General features: G+C 39.2%; 2 protein-coding genes and 1 long non-coding RNA gene across 3 annotated transcripts; 1 reads left to right on the forward strand and 2 right to left on the reverse strand.

Annotated features, from left to right (window-relative positions):
- Window positions 1-172: 172 nt before the first annotated feature.
- Window positions 173-7,699, forward strand: idua (alpha-L-iduronidase). Its single transcript, XM_074670344.1, has 14 exons — window positions 173-478; window positions 811-951; window positions 1,090-1,172; window positions 1,367-1,474; window positions 2,090-2,185; window positions 2,523-2,725; window positions 3,492-3,671; window positions 4,529-4,745; window positions 4,890-5,087; window positions 5,192-5,313; window positions 6,325-6,450; window positions 6,652-6,728; window positions 6,840-6,940; window positions 7,054-7,699. The coding sequence occupies exons 1-14, from the start codon at window positions 342-344 to the stop codon at window positions 7,152-7,154; spliced, it is 1,890 nt and encodes a 629-aa protein (XP_074526445.1). The 5' UTR covers window positions 173-341; the 3' UTR covers window positions 7,155-7,699.
- A 227-nt stretch (window positions 7,700-7,926) lies between these two features.
- Window positions 7,927-9,673, reverse strand: LOC141790246 (purpurin-like). Its single transcript, XM_074669976.1, has 6 exons — window positions 9,540-9,673; window positions 9,289-9,403; window positions 8,899-9,035; window positions 8,679-8,791; window positions 8,379-8,591; window positions 7,927-8,142 (listed from the first exon to the last, which is right to left on the reverse strand). The coding sequence occupies exons 2-6, from the start codon at window positions 9,400-9,402 to the stop codon at window positions 8,132-8,134; spliced, it is 588 nt and encodes a 195-aa protein (XP_074526077.1). The 5' UTR covers window position 9,403; window positions 9,540-9,673; the 3' UTR covers window positions 7,927-8,131.
- A 4,006-nt stretch (window positions 9,674-13,679) lies between these two features.
- Window positions 13,680-16,323, reverse strand: LOC141790815 (uncharacterized). The gene is made up of 4 exons (XR_012598285.1): window positions 16,172-16,323; window positions 15,115-15,169; window positions 14,312-14,410; window positions 13,680-14,149 (listed from the first exon to the last, which is right to left on the reverse strand). It is a non-coding gene; the product is annotated as an uncharacterized LOC141790815 (long non-coding RNA).
- Between the last annotated feature and the right edge of the window lie 1,951 nt (window positions 16,324-18,274).

The following is an 18,274-nucleotide window of genomic DNA, read 5'->3' on the forward strand; positions in this document are numbered from 1 at the left end:
TATGTTTAAAATGATATTGAAAGAAATAAACTAAAGAGAGTATTTTGTTTGTTTTACAACAGAAGAAAACCACAGATCCAGGTCAGTGACTCTTTAATGTGTAGTTTCCTTTATGAAAAAAAAAACTACACGACAGCGTCGCACACATATGACGTCACCGGGGTCAGCTGACTGCATCTCTACTCTTGCAGCGAGATGTTTCTGTTTTTTCGGCTTTCCACCTTCTGCGATAAAGTGTTGCTTATCGTGTATTGACATGCTATGCGAGAGGCATGCTGGGTTTGAGCTGAACTCATTGGTTGATTAGAAGCTCGTGTGAGTTGCCATGCGCTGTCTCAGACATGAAGTGGAAAACTTTTACTATCTTTGCTTTACTCCTCTACACAGCCAGTACTTCAGCAGCTTCTCATGTCATCACTGTGGACCTAGAGAGAGCAGTGGGAGACCTGAAACACTTCTGGAGGAGCACTGGTTTCTGGTGAGAAAGATATGAAGAGCTTGCATCAGTAGTTTTTTACACAGCAGCAGTAGTTAGTGAGAAGTGTGTATTCAGGTAAGACGGAAATTAATCATTCTGTTTAATTAGACATGTTTAAAAAGTAGCATGTGGCTAACTTCTTTATCAAATTATTATAGTCTTTGTTTTTCCGTTGAGATTTACACTAGTGTCTGATGTCTGTTGTCTTAGTTTGTCAAACCTTTTTAGTAAGTCGAATTAAGGCGAGATTATATAAAATCTACGACTATAAAATGCATTTTTATTTTTCTACTGCCTCACAGAATCAAATATTAGTCTCTTCTCTGTGTTAGCCCTCCTCTCCCTCACACTCAGTCTCATCAGTTTGACCTGAGTGCTGACCAGCAGCTGAACCTAGCTTATGTGGGCTCAGTCCCCCATGGAGGAATCCAGCAGGTCAGGATACACTGGATGCTGGAGCTGGTCTCTGCACAGTAAGTAAACATAACCATGGAGAAGGCACATCGTTGATTGCAATGACAGATTTGAAAAGAATGATGACAATGAAATGGATTATAAATGATGCAGCTGGTTTATTATGAAGTTAAAGCATGTTGGTTGTGTTGCTGCAGAGATATAGAAGGACAAACCCAATACAACTTCACAAAACTGGACCAGCTGATAGAACTCTTATGGGCCAATGGACTTCAACCAGGTAGGATTATTTATTACAATGCAACTTTATGATTAAGGAAAGATGATCAAGAACCCAGACATGAGGTCTCACATTATTCTACAATAGACTACAAGCAAAGCAGAGCAAGCATGTTAGTTTATATTTACTTTGACTGATGATTTCTGTAAATAATTTAGCCATAATATTCCATTCCCACGCTTCTGGGCTTGCAGGTTTTGAGTTGATGGGCAGTGTCAACAACTACTTCACTGACTTTGAGGACAAATCACAAGTGTTCAAGTGGAGGAATCTGATTTATCTCATAGCCAAGAGGTATATCGGTGAGTGGGTCATGGAGCTTTTTATTACACAGTGGTTGCAAAGTAGGGGTCGTGGAATGCCTTTCAAAATCAAAAAATATTAACAATTGCATATTGTAAAAATATATACAAAATCGGGGGTTACATTTTTTTTAATAAAACCATACAAACAGAAAAAGTTAGATCTGTTTTCCATAATTTCCTTCTGTAGAAGACCCCTGAGGTGACACAGCAGGATAAGGATGGTAATAGTAGAGGCATATTGATTTAAGAATCAGCAATATGTGCACATAGGTTTGCTCATTTTCTGTCTGTAAGCCAAATTTTGTACATTAAACCGTTATTTTGGTGTTTTTTGTTTGTTTTTGGATTGGTCACCTCTTGGTTTATTGCCACAGCAGGGGATGGGGGTTACAGGCTGAAAAGGTTGGGAATCTCTTTTGTAATAATTGTCTTCCAATTCAAAGAAACTTGCAAGTTGTAATTAAAAAAAATGAAAGAGAATTTTGTGTGTCTGCAAAAAACAGTAACAGTAAAGACAGTAACTGAGTGCGACATGTAAACAGAGCTAGACTTAATGCCATGTTACTTTAAAGCTTTTTTTGCTTAATGTTTTAATTGATTTTTGATTTTCAGGCATGTACGGCCTGGGCCGCATCTCTCAGTGGAACTTTGAAACATGGAACGAGCCGAACAACCATGACTTTGATAATGTCTCTGTATCAATACAAGGTAACTTTCATGAAGCATCCTGCAGGAACATTTTCTGTCTGATCTGTTAGTTTTCAAGTAAACAATGCTGCAGCATGAAGCTAATTTTACAAAAAAAAGTGTAGTTTTAAATCAATTATATTCTCTAATAAATAGTTTGTCTTGCACTTATTTTTTTTTCAACTGTGTGATTGCATAAATACTCTGAAACTGCATATTCATGACAGGACGCATGCAGTGTTATATTTTATACCAGAACCCATGATCCTGGTTTGATAAGTAAAATCATCTCTCTTTGTTATGGAGACCGAATTCACTGTTGATTTGGGAGACCACAGTGTTTTAATCATTTCTATAGGCTTCTTAAACTACTACGATGCCTGTTCGGAGGGTCTACGTGCGGCCAGTGGTCTCCTGAGGTTTGGTGGTCCAGGTGACTCCTGTCACTCCCCTCCTCACTCACCGTACTGCTGGGCCATGCTGCAGCACTGCTACAATGGCACCAACTACTTCACTGGAGAGACCGGGGTCAGGATCGACTACATCGCCCTGCACAAGAAGGTGGGCTTTTCTGGACTCAGAGTTTATGTCCAACAAAAAGAGAGCTTACACATCAGTTTTTACCTTTAATGCTTTTAGAATAAGGTCACAGCAGCCGGCCCACCTTTACATTTGTTTACCTCGTTTGGGTTCTTTAAAAAGTCTTACTACTGAGATATTGTTTGGGGCCATCACTAAACCGCAGTCGTGATATACTTTTTATATGGAAACTGAAGTATAGGTATGTGAAGACTTTTGTGGATTACCTTAAATCTTCATTGTTCTAAAAGAAAAGCACTCTTAAGTTATTAAAATGTTCTTATTAACCCTTTAATTTTCACTCCAAATATGTGTTATGTTATCAGGACACTAACAACTAAACTCGAAAACAAATTTTACTACCCCCCTGTGTTTTTTAATTGACCTCAGCGAAATGGTTGAGATGCCGCTTGATGGTAAAAGTATTTAATACACAATTATAAATTAATGAATAAATATTAATGCATTACCATAAGTTAAAAAAAAGTATAAAATGTAAAACTATAGGAAAACAACTCGTGTAAATTTTTTGTCAAAAGAACTTCACCCTCATTATGTTGCATAAAATTCCTATTTTTTTAATTCTAAGCAAAATATACCTCACCGAATTGTAGAGTGAACCTGACCGAATATAGAGACTCAAAATGAAACAAAACAGTTGAGCAGAACATTTAGAGTTAATGTATTAACTGTCAGTCTCATGTGGGGTTTTTTATCAGCTAAGCTTCCATGTCTTCCCATCCCACAGGGAGGAGGCTACTCCTTACCCATTCTCCAGCAAGAGGTGCAGACGGTGAAGGAGATCCAGGAGCGTTTCCCTCGCTTCAGTAGCCTCCCTGTCTACAACGACGAGGCTGACCCTCTGGTGGGCTGGTCCAGGCCTCAGGAGTGGAGGGCTGACGTGACCTATGCTGCGATGGTGGTTAAGGTGATGTAGAAGCATGATGTGAAACCAATGTATGACAAAGAACAGCAGATAAATTTAGGTCTGGTGTGAAGAGAAATGAAGTATCTGTACTAGATTAAGAAATGCTGTTAGTTGTAATTTACATATTCAGTCAGTGTTTTCAGAATTAGAAATACTTTACTTAGCACAGGCTGAAAATTCAGTCATTACAGTTGCCCCTACACATGATAAATTTAATGTCAGAGTTGTAATAAAAATGTAAATAAATAAGGAATAAATACTAAAAATAATAAAATAAGTAGAGAAATGCAGAGTACTTTTGTCTTTGCACTGAAGCACTGATGTCAGTTGCTCTTCCCCAAACTCCATCTGACAACTGGTTAGTCCTGTCAGTTCATCCATCCTTAATGAGAGAGGAGGGATATGGCTGATATCTCCTAAAGCCTCTTGTTGCACCAACTCTCTTTGCTCCGAGACAGAGTCCTCTGAATCCTCTGTGCACCTTAAACATCCAGAGCCCCTCAGGAATCTCCAGCGGTTTGGACATTCGATTCGATCAGCTTCAGCGCTACAAGCTGAGCATGGGTGTAAGCATAGCTGCATCATCATCAGCAGTGCAAGTTAAAAGTGAAAAATTTGTCATTTAAATGTAAAAAAACAGTCCACAACTCTGTCCATCTGCACGTCCAGAGAGGGCACACCTCATAGAAACCACCAGAGGAAAAACTCAACAATTTTAGCAAATCAACATGGTATACATTTGGCAGTTCAAGTGTTAATTTGTTTCAGTAAGTGCAGTTGTTGAAGCTTCACACCAGTTATAAGCAGCTAAAGTTTGATTAAAGTAGATCAAATCTCCTTTCTACTCCCTCCAACAGGTTATACACCAGCACCAGGAGCTCCTGCTTTCCGACCCTAAGAGTAACATCAACTACACCCTGCTGAGCAACGACAACGCCTTCCTCAGCTACCACCCGCACCAATTCACCCAGCGCACCCTGACCGCCCGCTTCCAGGTCAACAACACCCACCCACCTCACGTGCAGCTGATCAGGAAGCCTGTCCTCACTGTCATGGGTCTGCTGGCTCTGCTAGGTGACATTTTTCTTACTCAATGTTTACACCTAATGTTTCCCTCAGTGGAGGCGTCTAAACTTTGCTCTGACTTCATGTGTGTGCGCAGGAAAGACTCCAATGCTGTTTTTTAATCACCTCTCCTGTGTATGTTTGTACTACAAGGAGAGACTCAGGTTCAGGGTTCTTCAGGAACCAACAACAGCACTGTGGGAGTTCTGGCCAGCAGCCACAGTCCTTTAATGCCGGGCGGCTCAGACAGCTGGCAGGCAGCCGTGTTGGTTTACAACAGTGACGACAACAGCTCGTCCTTCAACACAGATGATGTCACTGTGTCACTGAAAGGGCTGGCTGCTCGAAAGGGTAAGAGCCCCTGCTTTAATGTACCTCAAAGTCAAAGGTCAAAGCTGTTTAAAGCTCAGTCACATGTACAGTAAGGTCCTTACATCAATCCGTTTGCTGTCCAGGTCTCATGTATGTCACTTATTATATGGACAACAATGTGTCCAACCCGTATCAGCTGTGGCAGAGCATGGGCAGCCCTGACTTCCCCACAGCACAGCAGTTCAGACACCTCAGGAGTGTGCAGGTAAAAACAGAGATTAAATAACTCTGAAGAAACATAAAATGATTGTCATATGAATTAAAGTGAAAAATTAACACTCCAAATTTATAGTTCTTCCCAATCTTTATAAAACAGTGTTAGGATGGTTGAAACACAGTTTAAGAAAAACTTTGACATCAAAAAATAATTTCAATCAGTCTGTATTATCTTCTTTGGGAGACAGAAAACAATGTTTTTCTATTCTTTTCTCTTCAATTTTTCTAACTTATAGAGGTTACAGTTATTGTCTGATTAATTGAAAGAAATTAAATGTTGGACTTATTCTGAAGTTTGACTTGAAAAACAGCATCTCCATTAACAACATAGGACTATTATAATAATAATTATAATAATAATAGAAAATTAAAAAAACCATTAGTTTACAAAGTGCTCTCAAGCAGAAGTGCCAAAAAGACAAAACAAAACACAATAAAAAAGTCAGTAAACAAACAGCCAATCACAGCACACCCTCTAAATCTACAGTAAATAATTTTTTTGAAAGAAATCATACAAGCCAGGCATGAAGATGGCTTAGCAATGGACCTAATCTACGTAACTATATGAAAAAGAGTTTGTGTGCTCAGACTCAAAAATACACTAAATCAGAAGATACTGATCCAAATTAGTTTACATAAGCAGAAAAATGACAGCATTCGCCATAAGATTCAAACTTTGAATGTATAAGATAAACAGCAGCTTGGAGAAACAAAAATGTTTTACCTGCTGAGTGGAAGTTACCCTTCTTAAAGCAACTGACACCAAGTAACAAACCACAGAATGAGCACAGTGGAACATATTGATATAAGATTATAGTAAATAAGCTGAGTTAACAATGTGAAGGGAGATCATTGGTTGAGTAAATAAAAAAAGAAGCTCTCAGCATGAAGACTTTTATGTTAAATCAAGAAACAACCACACATCAGAGCACTGTCACAATATACAGTCTGCTTTATTCACATAAGATCAAACCCCTCATACAGGACATCTGTGTTTCAGGACCCTCATGTTGATGGTCCCTTTGAAGCTCCTGCAGGAGACACTCTGACTCTGAAAGCCAAACTTTCTGTCCCTTCAGTCCTCCTCATTCACGTTTGTGCCAAGCCCAAAGCCGTGCCAGACCAGGTCAGTGCAAAAATACCGTTAACTCAGAGTATATAATGGTTTAAGTATGAACACAGTATTTACAGTAACACCCTGTTGTGACGCCAAACGGTGCTGTGAAAGTAAGAGAAACACAGCCAACGAAGAGGTCCAGAGTTAGACCGGACTGCCTGTTCCAAAGAGATTATCCTGAAGTGTCCTCTGTTTTTAACTTTTGATAAGGTCAATGGATTACGCTTCATCAGGATCACTAAAGGCCAGGTCCTGATCATCTGGTCAGACCACTGTGTTGATTCAAAGTAGGTGTATACTTTCTTTCAGTGTTATTTGTTTTCTGTTGCTATGTCCACATGCATGGGCCAAACTGAGAAAACACCCACTGATGTGTTTTCCTGTCTTTGTTTTTGCAGATGCATCAAAACATTTGAAGTTGAGTTCTCCACAGACCAAAAAGAGTTCAGTAGAGTCAATACTCAAGACACTATTTTTACCTCTTGTGTTTTTTCACCAGGTAAGAATTCAGAGTAAATTATTTCAATGTGAGCAACAAAGTTTTATCCACCTTTCAAATCTCATAGCATCCAACCAGAAAACTAATCCATGTCCCGTGTTGTGTGTCTGCAGTGGATCAAGAGGTTGGTGGTGTGTACAGGGTTCGAGCCGTAGACTACTGGGGGAGACCAGGGCCGTACTCACTACCAGAGAGGTATTCAGAGGTGCTCTAGACCAAGACAGGCAGGACATCACTTCACATCAAGTTTCTTGAAAGTTTTTTTTACAAAAAAGTTTTTTTTTTTAAAGTGTGGGAAGATTCAGGTAGAAATAACAGAGCGCAATCATTATCACAACCAGTAGCAATTTGAAGCTATGGATTAATATGTTTTCCTGCTTCAGTTAGTTTTTGAGGTTAAAAGTTTTGAAAAAGAAAAAATGCTTTTATTTTGAAAAGCTAGATCAGTTACTGATTTCTGTCCTTCCATGAGACTTGCTGGATACCAGGATGTGAAGAGTGCCTTCCAGTTTCAATGCTCTCCAACCTTCTGACCAAGAGCAGTGTTAAACATAGACCACACTATGTATTTGTTTTGTATTGTTGTAAATATTGTGTCATTTTTGGGGTTTGAAGAAAAAGACAGAAATAGGTCAGAAATTACTGACCACTCTGTCACAGAATCAGGCCAAAAAATCTTTTTTCTCTGTAATATGTTTCAAAGTTTTTATCATTTTTAACTTTTTGTTAAAATGTCCCAGAGTTTTAAATGGTTGCATTCAGTTATAAGAGAAATAAACTTTAAATCACCTCTCTAAGTTTCAAACATCCTTTTTTTTTCAAAAGAGACAGCACAACAAGAGTTTCTTTATAAAATTTTATTGTCACCAATACAGAATGAATTTGTAGCACAGATGTGACCCATCAGTGTGACAGAAGACAGACTGTTTTCTCAATGATATCATCACATTTAATCAACCTGTAATAGTTTTAAACGATTTGGCTCCTTTATTTTGGCAGTGGGCAGTTAATTTTCTTTTTGGTCATTCAATTTGATTCATCCATAAATTCTTGTCTTTTTTTACTGGAGAAAAAAACTGGATTTTTCTAAAGGTTTGCATGTTTGAGACCGGCTGCTGTGTCTTCTTTGTAGCTGAACAATGAATCCAGTTTGATGAGGTGCTGATCAGCTGACTGCAGTGTGGGAGCAGTTTAGCAAGCTCCTGTTGACAGAGAGAAGGAGGAAACATGCATGACATTTTACAACCATCAACTGTAAATTGGCAGATAAAACTGGATGACTGCTTCTGGTTCAAACTTTTGCAGATTAGATATTTAGTTTATAAGTATTTGAAGAGTGACTTAAAAGGTCTATAAGCCTTCAATTTTAGGTCTGAACTGAGACTTTTTATAAGTCAGCAGAGCTTCATATGCACATCATGTAGGACTGAGTACGTACCAGACTGCAGCACAGGCTGGAACTCTCCGGCCATGCAGATTTCCTCCTGCTTCTGGCGGACTGATCTCTGGATGGCAGGTGGGAGGCCACGGGGGTTGCGGGAGAAGACCAGGGCATATCCATCCTCGCAGCTTCCATCATCCTTCAGTTTACGGCAGGCGTAGGTGATGGCATAGTTGTCGTAGTCTGTGTCGATCACCCAGTAGTTGTCGCCTGGAAGAGCAGAGAGGTTTACTCTAAGTGTCCAGAGGGAGAATGAGGAGTGAGGAGAGGTGGGAGGGTTAGATTGAGGTGACTCACCGCCGCTGGAGAGGTAGCTGGCCAGTCCCTGGTAGTTCATGAACATCTTGCCGGGGGTGCCGGGGTCGGGGACTGAGTACTGAGCAGCCATGTCAGCACACACAACCCAGAATCTGGAAACCAAAAGTGAGGAAAAATATTATCACAGCTGCTTGAAGACACTTCTGAAACATCCAGAATTTAACTGATGGATAAACTTCAAAACTTGAGAAACACCCACCCAAAGAGAGTGACCCTGCCCCTGGAGGAGGCAATCATTGAGCCATCGTCACCAACAGTGTATTCAGCAGAGATGTTGTCCTGCAGGAACAAACCCTCGGGATCTTTCTTCTGCAGAGCGTACCACTTTCCTTCATACTGTGGAGAAAAATCACAGAGATTAATTCTCTTATTGTTCTGAATTCAATTTGGCTTTCATCATGTCTGCGCAACAGGGAGGAATACAAGAGACTGTATACAGTATTTCACTGTATGCAGATGATGTGCTGGTTTACATTTAAAAGGCCAAAAGTCTCTCACTGTGCCTGTGTTAACAACTTAAAGGTGGTTTAAAATGCTGAATTGTGAATCTTTCTATTCATGGATTTCCAGAGAAACATTCTGTACTCACTCTTTTGGGGTCAAAGTCCTGTTTGACTGTGAAGCTGTCCACCACGCAGGAGGCCAGGCCCTGCTCCACGCAGGCCAGGAAAAGCATCACCAGGGCAAACATCTGGAAGTCCATTCTGAAGAAAACCAAAGTGGAGAACATTTCAGATTGACTGGTAAAGTTTTGTTCCTTCAAGCTACTCCTGCTTAAGACAAAGAGTCACTCCTGTGCCCCCATTTTTGATAGGTCCCCTTAAAGCAGCAGCATCTTACCTGAAGTGCAGAATGAGTCCTCAGTAATGAATGAATCCTTCAGTGCAGGGCTGCTTCGTGTCTGAGCTGTGCCGAGACTACGGCAGGCGAGCCTTTTTATACCTAATGCACAGACAGGCTCACTGATTATTTTCACTTCTTGAACCTAAATGCAGAGTTTAAATCTACCGCTAATCCAGTTTACAAAATCCTCTGCTGTAAGCTGCTGAGCCCTTACAGTCAGCAGTGTGTTGGCTTTATGTAATTGTTTGCTGGGGATACATAATCACAGAAGCCGCAGGGAGGGGAGAAAAGTGGCCTGAGCCGCCAGTCACACGCTCATGGCGCAGGTGTTTACACAAATAAACAGGTAAATTTGGCCTCATGGCATCATATGGCCTCCCGGTTAAACTTCACACTGAAACATGGATGGTTTTAAAGTTGTACCGGCTCAGGGTGTTCTTTGATACAGAGCAGATAAAAGACTGAGAGATTAGATGGCTTTCCATAAAACTTTTGGGTCTGTCCAGCTACAGATACAAGCCCATAATCAGTCTCCTCGCATTTTTTATCCATCTCTTAACAGACGTTTCCAACTGTTCCTGTTACAGACATCAGTGAAGTTTATCCTCTACAGTTTTTACTCATGAACAGTTTGACTCCAAAGTCACAGAAGAATGCGTTATAAAACATACAATACAAGAGTTCACTGCTGCAGTTTCTTGAAGGGGTAGAAAACATTATAAGATATAAAGTTTAAGGATAAGGGATGCAGAAAAAAACATCCAGGAACAGGAAACTTAATCTGTAATCATCATTAAATAGCCTTTACGGCAGCAACATAACACCAAAGCTGCATCATGTAACGTCAGCAAAGTCTCAGATGTTCAAGTTTGTTGTCCCACGTCAGGTAATGTGGTGTGAAGCCAACTTATTTAAAACGCAGCCAGAGCTTCACCCTGTAATCCCAGAAAAACGTGCGTTAAACAGGAAACTGTGGAGGCGTGTTAAATTAAATTTCACCCTGGTTGACTCCAAAGAGTTATGTACAAGAAGGTCAGATATGACACTCAGGTCTTTACTTATTTGAACACTTTCACAACAACAAAACAACCGAAAAAATATCCTGTTTCAGATGTGTTTACACTGCAGAAACTGAAATCTGAGCAAGCTTTTATTTCTCATTTTTAGGAAAATTGCTTCACTAGACTCAAGATGAGCCACATTCACCTGACAAGTCCAGAAAAATGACCTTTTTCAAGGTACAAAAGTTTTTTTTTTTTTTTAAATGACACCTGAATTGCTTTCAACGAGTAAAATAAAATATTTTAACAGTGTTTGAAAAAGGTACCAAGTTTCATGATAGTAGAATAATTTCATAAAACAAAAAAAAAAAAAACTAAACAAGCACTGTTTTCAAGAAAACCAGGTGTTATTTTTGTATTTTACCTACACGTTGTCAGGTTGCTTTATGAACCAGTCTTGGACTTTCACTACAAATTTTAACCCTGTGAGTTTTTTTGCTGAATATTTTACACTTTTGCATTTGTTTTAAATTTTTACCAAAGATTTTCATTTCTCAATTGATGTCCTTTTTTTGTACTCCCATTGGTGTTGTGATGTGGCGAACTCTAATGTTGTGAAAGAGTGTACGTTGTAAGCAGATCACTATAATCCTGGTCATCCGTTGGCACTCTCACCAGTCCTGAGGAGGTGTTTTCGAGAACCACAGTCAGTGAAAGCTAAGTAAAGACGAGCAGCGTGCCAGTAAGTCCGTTTGTATTTTTAGTCGGCCCTGCCATTGTTGTAGTTCTAATATTAACCTGTCCTGAGGATATTAGATAAGTCCTCTGTGCTGTGACATCTTGGGTTCAGCCGCACTTTACTATCAACGTGACACATCAACAGTGTTACCTCTGTATCTCTAATCTGAAAACAAAAGCTCTCTTTAAATGACAGGAGTCAGGGACACAGGAGTTACTTAAGTGGAGGTGAGCTCAAGTTGAACACGTCTGGACTCCAGCCATGTTGGGTCATGAACTTTGGGACAGAATCAGTAATCGTCAAAGGATACACAAAAATACTTTGTTATGTAACGTATGTTTCAAAGGAGCATGAGATGTTTTCTCTGTAACATATTGATTGATTTTGAGTGAGTTATTCCTCATGTTGATAAAATCAAAGCAGCAAAACTAACAGAAAGGCCCCTGAGAGCAGAACATGAAGTGCTCTAAAGTTTGCTGATTAATGTCTGTGATGGATTCTGAGCCTCTCCAATTTTCCTCCAGACTCTGGGTCCTTGATTCACAATTGTGAGGAAAAGGACTTTCATCTGAAAAGACGACTTTGGAGCACTCTCAATAGTCCAGTCCCTTTCTTCCTTTGCCCAGGTCTGACTCTTCTCTGGTTCAGGAGTGGTTTGACACGAGGGATGAGACAGTAGTATTTAAATTCTTTGATCTGTCTGTGCCTGGTCGCTCCTGATGCTCTGACCCTAGGCTCAGTCCACTCCTTGTAAAGTTCTTGAACAGGTTTTTCTTCACGATCCTCTCCAGGCTGAGGTTATCCCTGCTGCTTTGTTCATCTTTTCCTCCTCTCCTCTCTTTAAAGATCTGTTTGGATACAGCACTCTGTAAACAGACAGCTTCTCCATCAGTAACCTTTAGTGTCTTAACCTCCTTGTGGAGGAAGTCAGCAACCTTCTCCTGGAAACCTGTCAGTCAGCAGTCTTCACCATGACTATGTCATGGACTGAACCAGACTAAGAGACTATTTTATTAATAGGCCTATTGATAGGCTCAGTGAACCTTTGCACGTCTTCACAATTCATCAGCTGATCAGAGTATGACTAATGACATCATTAGTTCACTATACCCTTATTTTAGGAGATACTGAATTTTGGGGTTGCCTTTACTGTAAGCCAAAACAGCCAAAACTGTGGAAGCCATTTGAGTACAGTGAATTCATTGTCATGTTCAAGAAACCAGTCTGCGATTATTCCAGCTTTACGACATGGCGTGTTATCCTGCTGAAAGTAGCCATCAGAAGATGGGTACACTGTGGTCTTATAAGGATGGACATGGTCAGCAACAATACTCAGGTAGGCTGATACAACGCAGGATGGATCCATGCTTTCATGTTGATGACACCAAATTCTGACCCTACCATCTGAATGTCACAGCAGAAATCCAGACTCATTAGACCAGGCAATATTTTTCCAACCTTCTATTGTTCAATTTTGGTGAGCGAATTGTAGCCTCAGTTTCCTGTTCTTAGCTGACAGGAGGGTCACCCGGTGTGGTCTTCTGCTGCTGTAGCCCATCTGCCTCAGGATTTGATGTGTTGTGTGTTCAGGGATGCGCTTAAGCATACCTCAGTTGTAACCAGTGGTAATTTGAGTTACTGTTGCCTTTCTATCAGCTCGAACCAGTCTGGCCATTCTCCTCTGACCTCTGGCATCAACAAAAAAATTTTCTCCCACAAAACTGCCGCTCACTGGATATTTCCTCTTTTTGGGACTATTCCCTGTAAACCCCAGAGATGGTTGTGTGTGAAATTCCCAGTAGATCAACAGTTTCTGAAATACTCAGACCAGCCCGTCTGGCACCAACAACCATGCCATATTCAAAGTCACTGAAATCACCTTTCTTCCCCATTCGGTTGCTCGGTTTGAACTGCAGCAGATTGTCTTGACCACGTCCCCATGCCTAAATGCAGTGAGTTACTGCCATGTGATTGGCTGATTAGAAATTTGCGTTAGCGTTTCTACAATACGCTATATTGTTTTGTGTCCATATCTAAAAGGTTTAGAAACCTAAAGAGTCCAGTATCTGGTTAGAAAAATGGGAATTATCTGACAACCAGAAATGTCAATTTTCAAACCTCAAGCATGACCTCCGAGCCTGTTTTTGGCTGTTTTCTCTGTCCTATGAGAAAATTATCATATCATCTACTCTTTTTCTGACTTAGAATAAGTCATGACATCAACAGATAAAACTGACATTAACTGATACTGCAGCACCAACCAGTATCTGGCACTTCTAAACTTGTCTTCTAAAAAATGTGATGAAAGTTTTTCTAAGATGTATTTTTCAAGATACAAGGCCAGAATGCCAGAAGGTACAATGACCTTATAGCCTTTATATTTAGTATCATTACTGATGAAAACAGAATTCCTGGTGGCAAAATTTTGATGTTTCTGTTTAATATAACATCCATAATTTCATAATCAGCTGTAACAGCATCAAAAAAAACACAGAGGAACAAATGGTCAAATGTCTGAAATTGAAGACAAAGACTACTGTGTTCGTGTACATCATGTACGTCTGTATTGAAGGAAATCTTTTATTACAAATGTGAACTTAATTTATGAGTGAAGCTGCTTTTTAAGAATATCAATGCTGAGTTCAGGAGCCTATTTCATATTGTGTGAATAACTTGAAGTCACTGTATGGTCCAGAGAGGTGTCATAGTGGTAAAGGTAACACACACACACACGTCCACACAGGAGTGTTTGACTGGTTGTGACCCGAGTTTGCCTTGTGGCTCCAAAGACAGGAAGGAGAGGTTTGGGAATTGCACGTGGAAATCCTCAGAGCACCAACTTTACTTCAGAATGGTGTCTTCATTTGCTGTGAGGAGAAAGTCAAACAGATGTATTCAGGGTTTTATGCAACTGATTAACAACCACATGAAACTGGAAACAGTGTGAGCCGTAGAGCATGAAGGTGTATGTATGTATGTGTGTGTGTATGTAAACTGTAGACAAAATTAGACGAGAGCTGGTGAGTTACCTTCTGCTATCTGCTTGGCAATGCGTTCCTGCTCCTCCCGAACCTTTTTCTCCTCTTCCTCGATCCTCCTCTCCTCAGCTGCAATTGGCTTCAGGTGATCTGAGCAAACAAAGGGGTCAGATTTTAAAATAAATGTTTAACTAAGATCAAAAAATGACAGATATGAGCTCCATTCCAAAAAGAGCTAGAAGAAAATTTTCTTAAATTCACAACGTTAATATGCAAAAAGCAATTCTAATTATTAAACACACTGTTACAGCATGTGTCACAAGTTTGAAAACATCCTCTCTTAATAAGATGCTTAAAGCTCCTGTCAAAAACTTCTGTTCATGTCAATTTGCCCCCCTGTGTCAGATTCATACATCCCAAATCTTTGCAGTTTTGTTTTAAATGTGTTGTGAAGAAAGAAAATTCTTATACTGCTGTATTTTAACAGCCGATAGTCCTCATCACAGTGGCTGCTGTTTCAACTACTAACCTCAACCACTGGCTGTAAGTTTCCCCAATTTTGACTCCCTACCTGTCCTTTTCTCTTCAACGGTTATATATTAAGTAAAGCTTAAAAACTACCCTTAAAATGAAGCTTCAAAACCCATAATAAAGAACTGGTCAATCTTAACCTTGATGGTCTGAAATAGATGTCACTGTTCATGTCGGTTTTTTTCTAAACCACTCAAGAACTTCTCACAGGAGCTTTAAACACATTTAAGAAACATCATCTCTTCTTTAAAGCCGAAATTACAGTCAGAGCTGGGGTTTATTTTTGTTAAAAAAGTAAAACATGATAACCAGTGAGGACTCACCATATCTCCTTTTGCCGTAGATGATGCCGACAATCAAAGCTGAATACCTTGCAGTCTGTAATGATAAAAAGCAGGTAAGTGCCATGCACAAAGCTTTTAAGACATCAAACATACCAAAGCAAGCTATACAGCACTTTAAGAGCAAAGACACACAGCAGTGTTATTTTTATTTATTTATTTATTTTTCTTGTCTTTTCACCCACGTAGAAAAACTGACCATGAGGGTATCATGGTCTTGGGTTCAGAAGTTCTAGACACCCGAAGGTCTTCCTTTACCGCGATTCCTTAACTCATTGAACTTTATTGAGGGCTTTAATAATTAAATGAGACTTTATTGTGGCACCAAATGGTCAAACTTTATTTATAAAGTTAACATAGCTGTTCTGTCTTTAATTTGATAAAATCAGACTTTATTGTGGCACCAAATGGTCAAACTTTATTTATAAAGTTAACATAGCTGTTCTGTCTTTAATTTGATAAAATCAGATGGGAAGGTTTATCTTGGTTTTTATATAAATATGGATTTGAACAGCGTGTGCATCGATGCCTCCTGTCTGCTGTCATTAATGAACAGCTGAGGGCGACGACGAGGTCAACACTTAGTTTCTAAAAAAGAAATGAAATTTCATTGAAAACCTCGCATTAGTTTGTTCAATGAAAAAAAGAAATAGATTATCAAAGTGTTACTATTTCAGATAAATGTCCATCAGACCCAAGGACGTTTGTTTTGGACAGCCGACACTGCACCGTTTCAATGAACATAACTACTAGCAACGCCAAAGATGACGCACGCTTAAATCATCGATACCATTCACCTAATGCATCCTTAGAGATTATTGCAGCATATAATCAGAACCTTGCTTGTCTTTTGTTTGTTAAATCTTAATAAATAAATACAAGTTGCCCTGATTGTCTAGCACGCTCAGGAGCTGACAGTTAGCATGTTAGCACGTCGCTCTGAGCAGCTCACAAACTGAAACGGTAGTAGAAGATTTGGGGTTTTTTTTACAATAACGGAAAAGTCAGCATTTTGAGAATTATGTATGTCAACACAAACCTTAATCAAAGGTGACACAGCGACAGGAGGAGCCATGGTTTTGGAGCACGCTAACAGTTAGCCGCAGAGGTCACTTTACCAGCGCAGAGGACTGTGAGGGAGGAGACTTCTTCTCTCTGAAGTTAAACTGCAGCTGAGAGTCTCACTGTTAAACTACTACCATCTAGCGGCGGAATTTTGCATTGACGGTGTCCGCTACAATGATTCGTCAGTCTCCGTCCTCCACCGAATCCGTTATTTTTTATCCGGGTTTTTTTTTTGTTGTTGTTGTTGTTTTGTTTTGTTTTTTTTTGTTTTGTTTTGTTTTGTTTTGTTTTGTCATGTATCTTTTTAGTGAGCAATTAAAAAAAAAGTTCAGGTTTAAATTCAGGGCTCATTTATAAATTTTCAATTTTTGACATTATATTTTACAGTTGTGTTTGATTCAAACAAGTTAGAAGTTAGTACACTTTATTAGATAGTAAAGTTAATACGAGAAAATGTAAATACTTAGGGGATGGTGACTAGTGTTTTTGAGAAATAACCTGAAAAAGAGAGGAAAACAAAGATTCAGATAAAATACAATGAATTCAAACGAAGAGGATGAAGAGGGGACTGTATTTGATAGATATTTTTATACATCCATTGAGATGAATTAGAAATAAACAAATAATCAACCAAAAAATGTGCCAAAATATTACACTCTCTTTCAGCTCTCAACAATTCTCCATGACATAGAGATAAGTGTCAAAACTAATGAATGATTAAAAACGCATCCCCTCAAGTTACCTCAAATCTTGAGTGTTCTTCTTTCAGAAGAAAAAAACATGTCATTATGAATTTTTGGTTATTAATCATCTATTAATTCATTTTTAACTTTACAGTGTTGTTGTTGTTTGTTTTTTTTGTTTTGTTTTGTTTTGTTTTTATTTTTTAATTATTATTTTTTTCTGTTTTTGATTCCAAACTCAAGTTATATGTACATATTTTTACCTGCAAAAAACAAATTACTTTTTTATACCATATTGCATGAGAGGTACACCCCAGTATAAACTTCCAACAACCAGTGTAAGACAAAGGAATGTTGTAGTAGCAAATATTATCCACAAGAGGTCAGCAGAGATGCATGCAGTGCGGCGCCTGGCAAACAACAAACGGTTGCATGATTTGAACACACCATATTCAGTCATCTCACATCTTGATTGTGGTCCTCTCCGAACTCCATTGCTTGAGGTATAATACTAATCAGGCAATGCTCCTTGAGAAACACAAACTTAAAACTGGTGTATGTGATTTTATTGGGCAGAGCATTTTAAACCCTCTTGTATGTGTAGTACATCGCTTTGGACAAAAGCAACTGCTAAATGAAATTGTAAATTTGTGGACCTCCAGGGCTACAGGTCTGACTGACTCCTGTCTCTCCATTAGCTCTAGTCTCTACCTGAGTGATTCACACCCTTTTTCCACCACGATCCACCACCTTTTTCAAGGTGAATGTTTACGTGGTGCATACAATGAAAACATGAAAACAAAGAATTGTTTGTGTGGTGTTTATTTAGGCAGACTGTTAGTTTATTGTTGTGACTTAGATCAATATCAGAATTTAATGACCAATTAATTCATAAACCCAGGTCATTCCAAAGGGTTCATGTTTATTTATTCTTGAAACTTTACAGCTCTTCAGTCAATGAGGACATTTGTTTAATGAACAGCACCGACTTTATTAAAGCCAGAAAACACAAGTGAGCAGCATTCTCTGTCAATGAAACTGGAGAACAAAGCCAAAATGATAAGCAGCATCGGGATCAAAGGAGTAGATCCAAAACTTAGAATCTGATATTAAAGACTAGCTTGCATTTATTGCTGAGATCTGTGCAGACTTCTGGGTGTTTGTCTCTAAAAGTAGGCTCCCCACAGTTTGGCAGGACTGAAGTTATGTTGCAGAAATGAAGGACAGGGCAGAGCACCGAGAGCTGCTATGATGATAACAAAGCTCTTTTATATAATCCATACTTCAGCACTCCACACGCAACTACAGAGTTTGACAGCACCACCCAAACCTTAAAATGATGGCATTGTCACATTTTTCTTCATCATAAGTTTTTCATTGAGTAAAAATACATC

This window comes from Halichoeres trimaculatus, unplaced genomic scaffold (genome assembly GCF_033239565.1).
Source record: "Halichoeres trimaculatus isolate MK-OKI-2021-1 unplaced genomic scaffold, fHalTri1.1 fHalTri1_scaffold_5, whole genome shotgun sequence".
NCBI classification, from domain to species: Eukaryota; Metazoa; Chordata; class Actinopteri; order Labriformes; family Labridae; genus Halichoeres; species Halichoeres trimaculatus.

What these genes read in the sequence shown, in the direction of transcription:
- idua (XM_074670344.1), top strand. Translation starts at nt 342, where the DNA reads ATGAAGTGGAAAACTTTTACTATCTTTGCTTTACTCCTCTACACAGCC. An exon ending in TGGAGGAGCACTGGTTTCTG is followed by an intron (nt 479 to 810) that starts GTGAGAAAGATA and finishes TCTCTGTGTTAG; the next exon opens with CCCTCCTCTCCCTCACACTC. An exon ending in ATGCTGCGATGGTGGTTAAG is followed by an intron (nt 3,672 to 4,528) that starts GTGATGTAGAAG and finishes TCCCTCCAACAG; the next exon opens with GTTATACACCAGCACCAGGA.
- LOC141790246 (XM_074669976.1), bottom strand. Translation starts at nt 9,402, where the DNA reads ATGGACTTCCAGATGTTTGCCCTGGTGATGCTTTTCCTGGCCTGCGTG. An exon ending in AGGACTTTGACCCCAAAAGA is followed by an intron (nt 9,036 to 9,288) that starts GTGAGTACAGAA and finishes TTTTCTCCACAG; the next exon opens with TATGAAGGAAAGTGGTACGC. An exon ending in CAGCTACCTCTCCAGCGGCG is followed by an intron (nt 8,592 to 8,678) that starts GTGAGTCACCTC and finishes CTGCTCTTCCAG; the next exon opens with GCGACAACTACTGGGTGATC.